This window comes from Falco cherrug, chromosome 20 (assembly GCF_023634085.1).
Source record: "Falco cherrug isolate bFalChe1 chromosome 20, bFalChe1.pri, whole genome shotgun sequence".
NCBI classification, from domain to species: Eukaryota; Metazoa; Chordata; class Aves; order Falconiformes; family Falconidae; genus Falco; species Falco cherrug.
Window position 1 is genome coordinate 6,800,607 of NC_073716.1, and position 16,141 is coordinate 6,816,747.

The 16,141-nt window shown below is 65.5% G+C and overlaps 1 protein-coding gene across 1 annotated transcript; it reads right to left on the reverse strand.

Moving 5' to 3' along the window:
• Positions 1-105: 105 nt before the first annotated feature.
• Positions 106-14,279, reverse strand: LOC114018039 (IQ motif and SEC7 domain-containing protein 2-like). The gene is given in 27 exon segments (XM_055697826.1): positions 106-172; positions 2,602-3,288; positions 3,290-3,519; positions 3,783-3,806; positions 3,808-3,833; positions 4,353-4,489; positions 4,491-4,518; positions 4,866-4,902; positions 4,904-4,956; positions 4,959-5,027; positions 5,498-5,597; positions 5,727-5,756; positions 5,758-5,787; positions 5,789-5,854; positions 6,262-6,297; positions 6,299-6,402; positions 6,517-6,683; positions 7,095-7,114; positions 7,116-7,218; positions 7,345-7,506; positions 8,374-8,462; positions 8,464-8,712; positions 8,714-9,217; positions 9,762-10,019; positions 10,021-10,167; positions 12,361-12,637; positions 14,171-14,279. Coding segments are annotated over 27 exon segments (3,765 nt in total). The 5' UTR covers positions 14,236-14,279.
• Between the last annotated feature and the right edge of the window lie 1,862 nt (positions 14,280-16,141).

A 16,141-nucleotide genomic window follows, 5' to 3' on the forward strand; every position in this document is an offset into this window, starting at 1 on the left:
GGGTTCCCTCCTCCTCTCGCTCCCCGCCCCCCCCCGCCCCGCGCGCACGCACACACTGCGCAGGCGCGGCAGCGCACACCGCCCCGGGCGGTGCTGCGGCTCGCTTCACGACGCCGTCTCCTTCCGCCGCGGGAAGGGAGGGCGTTGAGCGCGGCGACACCGCCGACACCGCCTGCGAGGGCGCCACAGAGGAAGAGGGGGGCGACGACACCCCCCAATACGCCACGGCCACCGCCGCGATTCGGCCGGCGGGAGGCGGTGGGGGGGGGAGGACCGAGGGAGAAATAGTCCGCAAGCTCCGCCCCCTCCCGGCGGCGGAGGGATCCTCGCCTCCGCGGCTGGGTCAGCGCAGGAGCCGGGGCTGCTTGTGCACGTTTAAAGGGGCGCAGCGCGCGTGCGCTGCCGTCCGCCCGCGGGGCGAGGGGCGGGGCCACGGCCGGCGGGGGCGGGCCAGGGCAGCCCCGCCCAAATCGCACCGCCCCCCTGTGCCTTCACCGCCCTTCCTGCCCCACCCAGCGGCACCTATAGCCCCTATAGCCCCTGCGCCTCGATTACGGCCCTACAGCCCTCGGGCCACTACAGCCCCAGGGTCCCCATTGTGACCCCTATAGCTCCCCAGCCCCTATAGCCCCTAGGGTCCCTACTATGGTCCCTATAGCCCTCAGGGTCCCTATAGCCCCTAGGGTCCCTACTATGGCCCCTATAGCCCTCAGGGTCCCTATAGCCCCTAGGGTCCCTACTATGGCCCCTATAGCCCTCAGGGTCCTATAGCCCCTAGGGTCCCTACTATGCCCCCTATAGCCCTCAGGGTCCCTATAGCCCTCAGGGTCCCTACTATGGCCCCTATAGCCCTTAAGGTCCCTACTATGCCCCCTATAGCCCTCAGGGTCCCTATAGCCCCTAGGGTCCCTACTATGGCCCCTATAGCCCTCAGGGTCCCTATAGCCCCTAGGGTCCCTACTATGGCCCCTGGCCCCTATAGCCCTCAGGGTCCCTATAGCCCCTAGGGTCCCTACTATGCCCCCTATAGCCCTCAGGGTCCCTATAGCCCTCAGGGTCCCTACTATGGCCCCTATAGCCCTTAAGGTCCCTACTATGCCCCCTATAGCCCTCAGGGTCCCTATAGCCCCTAGGGTCCCTACTATGGCCCCTATAGCCCTCAGGGTCCCTATAGCCCTTAAGGTCCCTACTATGCCCCCTATAGCCCTCAGGGTCCCTATAGCCCTTAAGGTCCCTACTATGGCCCCTATAGCCCTCAGGGTCCCTACTATGCCCCCTATAGCCCTCTGGGTCCCTATAGCCCTTAAGGTCCCTACTATGCCCCCTATAGCCCTCAGGGTCCCCTATAGCCCTTAAGGTCCCTACTATGCCCCCTATAGCCCTCAGGGTCCCTATAGCCCTTAAGGTCCCTACCATGCCCCCTATAGCCCTCAGGGTCCCTACTATGGCCCCTATAGCCCTCAGGGTCCCCTACTATGCCCCCTATAGCCCTCAGGGTCCCTACCATGCCCCCTATAGCCCTCAGGGTCCCTACCATGCCCCCTATAGCCCTCAGGGTCCCTACCATGCCCCCTATAGCCCTCAGGGTCCCTACCATGCCCCCTATAGCCCTCAGGGTCCCTACCATGCCCCCTATAGCCCTCAGGGTCCCTACTATGGCCCCTATAGCCCTCAGGGTCCCTACTATGCCCCCTATAGCCCTCTGGGTCCCTATAGCCCTTAAGGTCCCTACCATGCCCCCTATAGCCCTCAGGGTCCCTACTATGGCCCCTATAGCTCTCAGGGTCCCTATTATGGTCCCTATAGCCCCAGGACCCCTCTACCTCCCGCTCCGTATAGCTCCCCCCCCCCCGGCCTTTAAAGCAGCCCCCCACGACGCCTACAGCCCTACCCCCTATAGCTCCTATAGGTGCATTGTGCCCGTCGTCATCCCCCCCCCAAAAAAGGGGGCACAGGCAGGTCACACGCCAAGGGCCGGCCGGTCCGTTTATGAAGCATCAAATATACAGTCTCTTATATACAGAGCCCGGCACGGGCGCATGCGGGCCCGGGGGGCCTGGGTCCTCCCGGGGGGGGGGGGGGGGGGGGGGGGGTCCTGACGCCGGGGTCCCCCCCGTGCGCCTCCCTGGGTCTGCAGCCGCCGGGTATTGCCCGCAAAGGGGACCCAGGCGTTTTTTTTTGTGGGGGGGGGGGGGGGTGGGGGGGGGCTGGAAGGGGAGGGGGGGGGTTAAAGTGCCATGTGACAATCAGCCTGAGCCGGGGGGGGGGGAGGGAGGGGGCTATCCTCGCTGCCGGACCCCCCGGGATGGCGGGGGTGGGGGGGACCCCCGCGGGGGTGAGGCCGTGAGCAGCCAAACACGAGCCACGTGCAGGGTGTTGTTTTTTTTTGGGGGGGGGAGGGGGGGAAAGGGGGGGGGGGGGTTTACAAAATAACCACCGCATACCAGCATGCCGGCGCTGTCCATCGCTGCCACGAGTTGTGTCCGTCCTCTGGCGGGGCAGGGGGGGTGGGCGGTCAGACCACGTGCTGATGCGGTTTCCCCCCCTTGGGTTTGGGGGGGGGCCCTGGCTGGCTTGAGCCAGGGGCGAGGTGGGGCCGGCGGGGGAGTGGGGGCTGAGGGGGTGTGTGGGGCGAGGGGGGGGGCAAAGGGGGGGTAAGAAGGGTGGGGGGGGATAGGGGAGTGGGGGGGGCGGGTGGTGGTGGTGATGGTGGTGATGGTGGTGATGGGGTGGGGGGGCCACCCCACCGCCACCCCCCCCGCAGGGCCCCCCAGCCGGACCCCCCCCACCACCACCCCCACCGAAAACAAAGTGCTTGGCGGGGGCAGGGGGCGGCGGGGGGTGGTGGTGTGGGGGGGGGGCCGGGGGGGGTAAGCGTGGGGCAGCCCGTGGTGGGGGGGCGCAGGGCTGTAGAGAGGTAGGGGGGAGAGGGGCTGGCGGGGGGGGCCGGGGGGGGGCACCTCCCCTCTTGCCAGGTCGGTGTAAGGTGTAATGGGGGGGTGCGGTGGGGGGAACCCCCCGCCGGGAGGGCCGTGCTGCTGGGGGGGGGCCGACAAAGGGGGTTGGGGCCCCCCGTGGATGCGAGGGGGGGGCTCCGGCGGCGATGGCGGGCAGCGGCGGGGGGGGCGCAGGGCGAGAAGGAGGGGGGGGCTGTTGGGGGTAAGGGGGCGGCGGCGGGGGGCCGGGCCCCCCCCCCTGCCGCCGCCCCCCCGGCCCCGTGGCAGTACTGGGCGTGCAGCGCTGCAGCTTGGAGGGACCCCTCGGAGGCGGGGGGGGGGGCGCCTGGGGGGGGGGGTGATGGTGATGCGAGGATGAAGCCGAGGAAGAGGGAGGCTGAAGCCGAAGTGGGGCCCCCCGGTCCGGGCGGGGGTCCGGGGGGCCTTTGCCCCGTCGGCTGCCGAAGAGGGACCCCAGGAAGGAGGAGGAATTGGAGACAGGCCGGGGGGGGGGCTTGTAGCCCTCGGGGGCTCCCCCGGGGGTCCCCGCGCCTGCGGCCGGGGGGCTGCTGATGATGGAGCCCTGCGGGAGGGGGCGGGGTCAAGACGACAGGCCACGCCCCTGTGGCCGGCAGGCCGCACCCCCTCAGACACGGCCCCATCCCATTGCTGTACAGCCACACCCCCTGGAGGAAACCCCGCCCTCTCCCTGCACAAGCACACACCCCTCTAGATTAAGCACCACCCCTCGCCACAAGCCCCGGCCTTTCTCTAAGGGCAAAGGGGCTCTGGGGCGGGGCTTAAAGGGGGAGTGGTTTGTGGCAGTCCCCCGCCCCCCCAGCTCACCTCAATGGTGCTGTCGAGGGACCCCCACGCTGTTTCGCCGGCCCCGCTTGCCTGGGGTGGGGGGGGGGGCACACAGTGAGGGGGGGCACACAATTGGGGGGGGATGTGTGTCACAAAATGGGGGTGGGGCACCCCTAAGGGGTCCCCAAATACCCTCCCAGGGGACCCCAACAGTCCCCCAGACCACCCTATCTGCCCCCCCAGGGTGCCCCAAATGCCCTCTCGGGGACCCCAACCCCCCCCAAGGGACCCCTACCCCTCTCAGAGCACCCAAACGTCCCCCAGGCGACTCCAACACCCTCAGAGGCTCCCCTAAACCCCCCCAAAAGCCCCCCAGGGGACCCCAAATGCACTCCCATGGGACCCCAACTGCCCCCCCCCCCCAGACCCCCCTACCTGCCCCCCTCCCAGACCACACCCACCTGCCCCCTCCCCAAGACCCCAAATCCCCCCTCAGAGCACCCCAAATTCCCTCCAGGGCCCCCAGATGCCCCCCGAGACCACCCCAAATGCCCTCCCAGGGGGACCCCTACACCCCCCCAGGGACCCCACCCCACCCCCCAGTCTCACCGCCGTCAGAGAGGTCCCGCAGGGAGCTGCTGAGGGCGCTGCGCTTGAGCCCCTCGCCGGCCCCGAACGCGTCCTCCAGGCTGCTGCGGCTCAGCCCGTTGAGGGCTTCGCGGGGGGGTCCCCCCCCCCGTGCCCCCGACACCCCCCTTCTGCTTCTCCAGCTCCGCTGCAGGACACACACACAATGGCCCCAGTCATCCCAGTGCCCCCCAACATTCCCAGTCCCCATCAAAATGCCTCCATTGAATACCCCGGTGGACATTGCAGCGCTCCCAGTGCCCACAGTATCTGTCCCAGTGTCCCCAGTCCCCATCCAGGTGACCCCAGGAACCACCCCAGTGCCCATCCCAGTTCCCCCAATCCCCCACTCCCCACCCAACTGACGCCAAGAACCATTCCAGTGCCAATCCAAGCATTCCCCCCCCCCAGTGTCCCCAGTGCCCATCCCAGTTCCCTCAGTGGTCCCATTCCCCATCCAGTTGCCCATCCCAGTGCTCCCAGTGCCCCGCTCACCCTCCACGCGGTACTTCTCCATCTCCTGCACCTCGGCCCACGGACTCGCGGAGGTCGCTGGCGAAGCGCAGCCGGTCCTGCGGGCTCGGGCGTTGAAGACGATCAGGACCTTCCTCTCCCCACCCGGCGCCGCTGACAGCAGCTTGATCCCGAACTGGTAATCTGGGGGGTTGGGGGGGGGGGGTTGTGGGGGGTCAGAGGTCATGGGGTTCGGGGGGCCAGGAGAGGAGGTATCCCACAGGAGGTGCTGTGGGGTAGGGGAGCATCCCATGGGGGGACATGTCCCCATGGGGGCACCATGGGACATCCAATGGGGGACACCACGGGAGATCTTATGGGGGACACCCTGGGGTGAGGAACACCCCATGGGTGACAGCATGGGACATCCAGTGGGGGACACCATGGGAGATCTTATGGGGGACACCCTGGGGCAGCTGGACATCCATATGGGGGACACCATGGGGTAAGGAACACCCCATGGGTGACAGCATGGGACATCCAATGGAAGACACTCCATGGTGGACCCCCATAGGGCAAAGGGACATCTGGTGGTGGACCCCATGGGACCACGGGGGGCAGAAGAACCACCCCTGAAGGGGCTGTGGGGCAGTGGGGCAGGCTGTGGGGCTCACAGGCATTCTGGAAGAGCTGCATGTGCATCTCAACGAGGGGGAAGCTCTGGCGGAAGCTGTAGGTCACCAGGATCTTCTTCTTCTGGAAGATCTTCGTCACCTGCCGGGGCCACTGGGTCACCAGGGTGGGGAGCCAGGCACCTGCGAGACCCCTTGACTCCTCACGGGTGACCCCCATCCCACCCCAGGGACACCCCTACTCTTCAGGGGACCCAGAGGTCCAGCTCACCACCAGCAGGTCGTTGAAGAGGAAGACCTCGCCGCTGGTGCAGCCCCAGGCGCTGGGGCCGGGTTGGGGTCAGGGACCTCGTAGAGCTGGCAGCAGCACACCAGGCGCCGGTGGGGCAGGGACAGCACCTGGGGACGGGGGGGGGCTCAGCGCCGGGGCTGGGCCTCAGCAGGACACAGCCACCACCTCCCACTCCATGGCCACGGCACCCTCAACATTGGGGTCCCAGCCTGGGGTCACCTAGAGCATCCCCCCAGAGCGTCACCTACAATATCCCCCATTGGACCACCTAGAACGTCCCCCATTGGTCAGCTGTGGCGCCCCCCCATAGTGTCACCTAGAACTTCCCCCTTGGGTCATCTAGAACGTCCCCCATTGGTCAGCTGGAGCGTCCCCCCCATAGGGTCACCTAAAACTTCCCCCTTGGGTCACCTAGACCATCCCCCCGGGTCCACCTAGAGCGTCCCCCCATAGGGTCACCTAGAACTTCCCCCTTGGGTCACCTAGAACCCATCCCATCCTTGAGTGAACCCACCGGCTTCTTGCCGACGATCATGCGCTCTACAGCCTGGGACCTGGGACACGTGGTCGTCATTGGTACGCAGCTCCCGGCTCTGGATGCGCTGGTAGATGCCCACGAGCATGTCCCGGGGGATGTCCTCCCCATTGTCCACCCCTGTGTGACACCCAGCCCCCTGCTCTAGAACCCGCATTCCTGAGCGGAGGCGGGGGGGGGGGGACACAACGCAACACCGGGGGCAGGGAGACAAGACGGGACCACAGTCCTCACCTCGGAGGTTCTTGATGAAGTCCTCCAGCTTCATCTTGCGCTCAGCCTTGACGCTGGGGCTGTACATGTCGGTGTTGAGGAGGATGATGGCGAAGGCCAGGATGAAGATGGTGTCCGGGTTGCGGAACTGGCGCAGCAGGGCCGCGTTACACACGCAGTAGCGCTGGCTGCGGGGTGGACAATCCCCACGGCCCATGGGGTCAGGGTGCCCCACAGCCATCCCCATGTGGTTGGGATGGCCTTTGCACCCCACAGCAGTCCCGGTGTGGTCCAGGCCACCGTCTCCAATGTCCTCCCACTCTACAGGGTCACCTAGGACATTGGCTGGTCCCGTGTGGGCCACCAACCCCAATACCCCCACTCGGTCCACAGGGTCACCAAGGACTTCACCCCATGGCACATGGGCCACAACCCCTAGCACCTCCCTCTCAATCCCCAGGGTCACCTAGAACATCGCCCCATGGCACGTGTGGGCCACCACCCCTAGCACCTCCCTCTCGATCCATAGGGTCACCTAGAACCCCTTCCTGGGGACGGGGGAGGCAGGGTGGGGACAGGGACCCATCACCATCCCTCACCTGAAGGCCTCAATCAAGCGCATCAACCTTCTGGGCCTCCCCCTGCACCCGAATGTGGGACTGGAACTTCCGCAGCGCCTCATCCAGCTCCATCCCGGAGAAGTCCATCTCATCCACCACGCAGCTGCAGGAGACCCACCACCCCCCCCAAGACAGAAGATGGGCCTCAGTCCTGGTGGGAGCCCCTGAGCGCATCCCACCCCATCCCAACGCGTATCCCACCCCATCCGATGTGTACCCCGCTCCTTACTCGAGGACGTCGCGGTTGAATTGCTTCTGGCGATTGCCGAGGAACTCGCCGATCATCTGCCGGCTCAAGCCCTTCCTCTCCAGGATGAAGTGGGCCACCCCCACAGGGGTGTCCGAGAGGAAGCCCCTCTCGATCAGGTACTGGATCCCCTTTTCTGGTTTCCTACAAAGGTGTTGGGCACAGGGTCACCCCGACGGCCGTGGGGCTCGTTGTTTCAACCCTGGTTATAGACTGACCTAGAACGTCACCTTCTCCTGGCTATAGGGTCACTCTGGCATCTATGGAGTCACCTAAACATCATCATCTTTTGGTTGTAGGGTCACCTAAGATGACAATCTTCTCTATAGGGTCACCTAGAACATCACCACGTCCATACCCTAGGGTCACCTAGAACATCACCACGTCCACACCCTAGGGTCACCTAGAACACCCCCCGCGTCCACACCCTAGGGTCACCTAGAACATCACCATGTCCATACCACAGGGTGACCTAGAACATCACCGCGGTCCACACCATAGGGTCATCTAGAACATCACCGCGTCCACATCATAGGGTCATCTAGAACATCACCGCGTCCATACCCTAGGGTCACCTAGAACACCACCGCGTCCACACCATAGGGTCATCTAGAACATCACCGTGTCCATACCACAGGGTGACCTAGAACATCACCGCGTCCACACCATAGGGTCATCTAGAACATCACCGTGTCCATACCACAGGGTGACCTAGAACATCACCGCGTCCACACCATAGGGTCATCTAGAACATCACCGTGTCCATACCACAGGGTGACCTAGAACATCACCGCGTCCACACCACAGGGTCATCTAGAACATCACCGTGTCCATACCATAGGGGCACCTAGAACATCACCCTGCTTCCACCACAGGGCCACCAAGAATCCCTTCCATAGGCTCACCCAGACCACCACGTAGTCCCACTATAGGGCCACCAGACCCCACCCCATGTCCGCCACGGTGCCACCGCCCCCCCCAGCCCCCCCCGATTTTCCTTTGCCCCCTCACTTGTTGAAGAGGTTGAGGCCGATGCGATACTGCCGGCGTTGCACCACGTCATTGTTGAGCGCCGGTGAGTCCCAGCTCTGCCGCGGTTCCCCGCTGGTATGTGGCTTTGCCGGGGGGTCCAGAAGGACCTGGGGGCTGCGGGGGGGCAGCAGGAGGTGGGGGGGGGGGCGGGGGGGGGCGTCGCAGGCTGTCACGGGATGAGGAGCCCGAGGAGCAGTTGAGGGTCTCGTTGGAGTTGGAGCTGCTCCCCAAGCTCTCGTTGTCCCCCTCCGAGCCCCTCCTCGGCAGCAGGGGGCGGCGGGGGGGCAGGGGGAGGTGCGGGGGGGGCTTCGGGGTGGAAGCAGCGATGGGGGGGTCCACTACGGGGCAACGTGCCCCCCCCGGCCCCTTCGGGTTCGTAAGGACCCCCCCGGTTGATGGAGCCCCGGTCAGAGCGGTCGCTGAGGTCGGCCGAGCTGTCGCTGGGGGGCTCGACCGTCAGCAAAGGGGGGTGCCCCCCGCCGCCGCCCCCCCGCCCCCGGCACTCCAAGCAGGGGGGGCCGCGGCGAGGAGGGTCTTCAGGACCCCCCCAGCGTTCAGCTGGGCCAGGGGGGTTGGTGGGAGGCGGTGGGGGGGGCGGTGGGGGCGGGGGGTGGGGGGGGGACCCCCAGTTTCGGGGGGGGGCTCGGGGCTGGGGGGCCGCTCGGGGAGCGGGGGGAGCCGGGGAGCCCCTCATCCAGGTAGAGGGTGACGTCGCTGGTGGAGGTGGCAGCGCTGTCACCCGCGGGGGGGGGCCGAGGCCCCCGAGGGAACCCCTCGCCCCCCCCCCCAGCGCCTCATCGATGGAAGCAGCCAAGGACTTCACCTGCCGAGACAGACCCTGTCAGCCCCCCAACTCCCCGGGACACCCCCCCCCCCCCCCGAGGGTCCCGGTGACCCCCACGTCCCCTTCCCCCAGCCCCCGGGGACCCCTGTGACCCCGTAACCCCCCAGCTCCTGTGGCCTCCATCTCCCCTGTGACCCCCCCCATAGACCTATGACCCCTGTGACCCCCATGGCCCTTGGGACCCCCATGCCCCCTGTGATGCCCACGGCCCCCATGATCCCCCATGATCCCCCATGACCCCTGTGACCCCCATGACCCCCCATGGACCCTGTGACCCCCATGACCCCCCATGGCCCTTGGAACTTCCATGACCCCTGTGACCTCCCACAGCCCTGTGACCCCCATGGCCCCCATGGCCCTTGTGACCCCCGTGCCCCCTGTGATGCCCACTGCCCCCATGAGCCCCGTGGCCTCCCATGACCCCCCATGACCCCCACGACCCCCCACGACCCCTACCTGCTGCGCAAAGGCCTCCTCCAGGTCAGCTCCTCCGGGCCCAAAGTCAGCAGAGGCCGAGAGCTGCCGGGGGGGGCTGCCAGCGCCCCCCACCCCGGCCCCCCCTCCCGCCGTCGCCCCCTCGGCGGGACCACCCCCCCCATCCAAACCAGCCCGGCAAGACCCCCCGTATCGAGGTGCCCTTCGGGGTCCCCCCAACACCCCCTCGTCCAGCGAGGCAGGTTTGCCTTGGAAATAAGGGGGAGGCGGCGGGGGGGGGTCCCGGGGCGGGGGCTGGGGGTCCGCGGTCGTATTCCTCAAAGGAAAACTGGAGGCGGAGGCCGGGGGAGGGCCAGGCGGCGGGCGCGCCCCCCCTCGCTGCGCAGCCGCTCGAACTTCTGGGCCATGCGGTAGCGGCGGAAGGCGGCCTGGATGGTGCGGGCGGCGCGGCGCGTGCGGAAGTAGCCCCCGTATTTGCGCTCCAGCATCTCCACCTGGGGGGGGGGGGGGGGGGGGGGGGAACGACACGGGAGGGGACGTGGGGGGGGACACGGGGAGAGATGGGGATGTGGATCAGGGCATTGGGATGGGGACGTGGGGATGGGGACAGGGATGGAGATAAAGGGGACATGGGGATGGGGACAAGGAGATGAGGACAGGGACACGGAGATGGGGACGTGGGGATGGGGATGTCGATGGGGACAGGGACACGGAGATGGGGACATGGATCAGGACATAGGGATGGGGACATGGGGATGGGGACAGGGATGGAGATAAGGGGGACAAGGGGATGGGGACAAGATGAGGACAGGGACACGGAGATGGGGACATGGGGATGGGGACATCGATGGGGACAGGGACACGGAGATGGGGACGTGGATCAGGACATAGGGATGGGGACATGGGGATGGGGACAGGGATGGAGATAAGGGGGACAAGGGGATGGGGACGTTGATGGGGACAGGGACATGGAGATGGGGACGTGGATCAGGACACGGGGATGGGGACACGGGGATGGGGACAGGGATGGAGATAAGGGGGACATGGGGATGGGGACAAGGAGATGAGGACAGGGACACGGAGATGGGGACGTGGGGATGGGGGATGTCGATGGGGACAGGGACACGGAGATGGGGACGTGGATCAGGACGTAGGGATGGGGAGACAGGGATGGGGACAGGGATGGAGATAAGGGGGACAAGGGGATGGGGACAAGATGAGGACAGGGACACGGAGATGGGGACGTGGGGATGGGGACGTTGATGGGGACAGGGACATGGAGATGGGGACATGGATTAGGACATAGGCATGGGGACATGGGGATGGGGACAGGGATGGAGATAAGGGGGACAAGGGGATGGGGACAAGATGAGGACAGGGACACGGAGATGGGGACGTGGGGATGGGGACGTTGATGGGGACAGGGACACGGAGATGGGGACATGGATCAGGACATAGGGATGGGGACATGGGGATGGGGACAGGGATGGAGATAAGGGGGACAAGGGGATGGGGACAAGATGAGGACAGGGACACGGAGATGGGGACGTGGGGATGGGGACGTTGATGGGGACAGGGACATGGAGATGGGGACATGGATTAGGACATAGGCATGGGGACATGGGGATGGGGACAGGGATGGAGATAAGGGGGACAAGGGGATGGGGACAAGATGAGGACAGGGACACGGAGATGGGGACGTGGGGATGGGGACGTTGATGGGGACAGGGACACGGAGATGGGGACATGGATCAGGACGTAGGGATGGGGACATGGGGATGGGGACAGGGATGGAGATAAGGGGGACAAGGGGATGGGGACAAGATGAGGACAGGGACACAGAGATGGGGACGTGGGGATGGGGACGTTGATGGGGACAGGGACACGGAGATGGGGACATGGATTAGGACATAGGCATGGGGACATGGGGATGGGGACAGGGATGGAGATACAGGGGACATGAGGATGGGGACATGGAGATGGTGACAGGGACACAGAGATGGGGATGTGGATCAGGACATAGGGATGGGGACATTGATGGGACAGCGATGGATACGGGGGACATGGAGATCGGGACATGGAGATGGGGACACAGATCAGGACATAGGGATGGGGACATGGGGATGGGGGCGTTGATGGGGACATTGATGAGGATATGGGTGACATGGGGATGGGGACATGGAGGCACAGGATATGCGAGATGGGGACAGGGACACAGAGATGGGGACATGGAGATGGGGATGTGGATCAGGACATAGGGATGGGGACGTGGGGATGGTGACATGGAGATGGGGACATTGATGGGGACATTGATGGGGATATGGGTGACATGGGGACGGGGACACGGAGATGGGGACGTGGATCATCAGGACACAGGGATGGGGACACATCAGGGTGCCAGAGGTGGCCAGGGAGGGGCCAGGGCAGGAGAAGGACACAGGTGAGACAACACCCCGGGAAAGGGGGACGGCAGCGGGGTGGGGGCACGGTGGCCTTGCATGAGGATGGAGCCTCAGGCGGTGACAGTGACCATCTGGGGTCACACATGGGGCTGGGGACCTTCACACATGTCTGGGGACCATCACGTGAGGCTGGGGACCATCACAGATGGGGCTGGGGACAATCACACGTGGCCGGGGACAGTCGCGGGGGGGTGCTGGGGGTGTCCCTGGGTGTCCCCAAGGTACCTTCTTGTCCTGCAGGTCGGTGGAGAGCTCATAGCTGTCGCTCAGAGCCTTCGGCCTCTTGCTCTCCTCCTCCTCCTCCTGCTTGCGCAGGGCCACGCTGGCGGGCTGGGGTGGCAGCCGGGGCCAGGCCAACCCCGGGGAGCCCCCCCCAGGGCCCCCCCCGGATCCCCCCGGCCCTTGGGGGGCCGGTTGGGGGAGGCCACGGTATGGGGGGGGTCGCCCGGGGCTGTCAGGCACTGGACCCCCACCCTCGCTGCCTGGCGCCTCGCCATCCACGCTGCGGGGACACCACGTCACCCCCATGTCGGGAGCCCCCCCAAACCCCCTGAGACACACCCCCCCCCAGACCTCGCCGAGACCCCCCAAATAGCCTCAAGGCCCCCCCGAGGCCGCCCCAGATCCCTCAAACAGCCTGAAGTCACCTGAGCAGGGACCATGGGGACGTCAGGAAGCACAGACACATGGACATGGGACATAGGGACACGGGACACATGGCTGACATGGGGACAGAGACATGGGGGGACACAGAGATGGGACACATGGACGTGGAGACAGAGGGACATGGAGACATGACCAGCATGGGGGCACATGGACACAGCAGACAGGGGGACAGGGACATGGGGACACAGGGATATGACCAACACGGGACACATGGACATGGAACGTATGGGGACATATGTGGACACAGACATGGGGACACAGGGACACATGGACAGGGGGACATGGGACATATGTGGACACAGACATGGGGACACAGGGACACATGGACAGGGGGACATGGGACATATGTGGACACAGACATGGGGACACAGGGACACATGGACAGGGGGACATGGGACATATGTGGACACAGACATGGGGACACAGGGACACATGGACAGGGGGACATGGGACATATGTGGACACAGACATGGGGACACAGGGACACATGGACAGGGGGACATGGGACATATGTGGACACAGACATGGGGACACAGGGACACTGGGACATGGGGACACAGGGACACATGGACATGGGACATATGTGGACACATGGACACGGGACATATGTGGACACATGGACACGGGACATACATGGGCATGGGGACACAGAGATACAGGACACACACGTGGACACATGGACATACCTGGACACACGGACAGGAGACACAAGGATACAGGGACATGAGGACACAGGGATATGACCAACACGGGACATATGGACATGGGACGTATGGGGACATATGTGGACACAGACCTGGGGACACAGGGACACGTGGACATGGGACGTATATGGACATATGTGGACACAGACATGGGGACACAGGGACACATGGACATTGGATATAAGTGGACACACGGACACAGAGGGGCACAGATACATGGACACAGGACATACATAGACATGAGACACGGGACATACATGGACATGGGACACACGGACACAGGACATACATGGGGACACACGGACGTGGGGACACAGGCAGCCCTCCCCCCAGCCCCGGGGGACCCAGGCATCCGTGCCCCCGCCCTTGCTGGGGACCCAGGCGTCCAGGAATGGGGGAGGGGGGGTAATCCGGCGGGGGGGGGGGGGGGGGGGGGAGTGCAGGAAAGCCGGGGGGACCCCCAAAACCCGAGGGGGAGGGGCAAACCCGGGGGTGGGGTGGGCAACCCGGGGTGGGGGGGCAGGGAAGGCGCACAGGGGGTCCCCGATGGTTTGGGTGAGGTAAATGATGATGGGGGGTGGGGGGTGTTTGGGGGGGGGTGGTGTATGAGGGGGGTGTAAAAGATTTTGGGGGGGGGGGGGGTCCCGGGGGGGTCCCCAACTCACCCGTGCAGCAGGCGCTGCCGGAGCGGACCCCGCCGCCGGTCGGCGGTGCACTGCAGGCACCACATGGCGGGAGGGGGCACCCACGGAGGTGGGGAGACCCCCACGGGGTGGTGGGGGGGGAGTCCCCGGGGTTGTTTGGGTTGGGGGAGGGGGGGGGGGGGGGGGCGCGGCTCTGCAGCAGCAGCACCCACAGGGCCCCGGCGGCCGGTGGAGCCGTTTGCGCCTGCGTGGGGAGGGGGGGCCGGGGGACGCCCGGGGTGGGGGGGGGGGACACACACACAGGCGCGGGTCCTTCTGAGGTAGAAAGAGGGGTCTTGCCCCCACCCAAAATTAAGAAGAGGGGGGGCCCGGATGCCTGGGTCCATGATGGAGACCCCCACAGTTTTTATTTTTAAAGGGGGGGCTGCCCCGACTGAAATGGGGGTCTTGCCCCCCCCCCCCCCCCAAGGTGGGGTCCCTGGGGCAGTGGGCTCGCCTGCCCCAGGCGCATGCGCGGAGCGCGCCGCTCGACACCCCACCCCCCCCCCGCCCCCCCCGCCCCCCCCTCCGGCGGGCTGGCGGTTGCCATGGAGACGCGGCGGGCGGGGGCGGGGCCGGCGCGTTGCCGAGGGTTGCGGTTGCCGTGGCGACGCGGCGGGGTGATGGACAGGGGGGGTGGGTGGGGGGTGTCCCGGACGCCTGGGTCCCCGGCGCTGGCCCCGCCCCCTCCCGCTACGTCACCGCCCTCTCCCCAAAATAACCGGGCGTCGCCACGGCAACCGCCCCCAAACACCACCCCCCCCAACAGCCGGGGGAGGACCCAGGCCCCGTATGGCCGCCTATAGATCCCTGGGGAACCTATAGGGCCCCTATAGAACCCTGAGGATTCCTATGGCCCAGGGATCTACAAGGGCCTCTGTAGGTCCCCCAGGGATCTACAAGGGCTCCTATAGGTCTCTGGGGTCCGTATAGCCCCTATAGATCCCTTGAGATCCCTACGGCCCCTATAGATCCCTGGAGATCCAGGTGGCCCCTATAGATTCCCAGGGATCCATACAGCCCCTATAAATCCCTGAGGATTCCTATGGCCCAGGGATCTACAAGGGCCTCTATAAGTCCCCCAAGGATCTACGAGGGCTCCTATAGGTCTCTGGGGTCCGTACAGCCCCTATAGATCCCTTGAGATCCCTACAGCCCCTACAGATCCCTGGGGATTCATACAGGCCCTATAGATTCCTGGGGATCTGTACAGCCCCTAGAAGCCTATGGGGATCCACATGGTCCCTATGGAGCCCTGACGAGCCACAAGGAGCCCCTATACATTCTATACAGTGCCTAGATATAGGAGCCATATAGCCCCAGGGCCCGGGGGGCCATACAACCCCTCTATTAGCCATAGGGTCTCCATAACCCCCTCCACAGCCCAGGGGGCTATACCCCCCTATACTGCCCCGGGGGGGTGGGGGGGGTCATTATAGCCCCCATACCACCTGCAAGGGGTCTGTGCCAGCCGGGGTGAGGGGTCCGCAGGGCCCCTATAGCACCCAGGGGGCCCCCACGGCACATAAGGTACGTACAGCCCCTATACTGTCCTGTGGGGCTCTATACAGACTGTACAGCCCCTATACTGCCCTGTAGGGCTCTGTATGGCTCATACAGCCCCTACACTACCCTATGGGGCTCTATACAGACTGTATAGCCCCTATGCTGCCCTGTAGGGCTCTGTGTGCCCCATATAGCACCCTGCAGCCCCTATACTGCCCTGTGGGGCTCTGTATAGACTGTATAGCACCGTACAGCCCCTATACTGCCCTGTAGGACTCTGTATGGCTCATATAGCACCGTACAGCCCCTATACTGCCCTGTGGGGCTCTGTATGGCTCATATAGCACCATACAGCCTCTATACTGCCCTGTGGGGCTCTATACAGACTGTACAGCCCCTATACTTCCCTGTAGGACTCTGTATGGCTCATACAGCACCATACAGCCC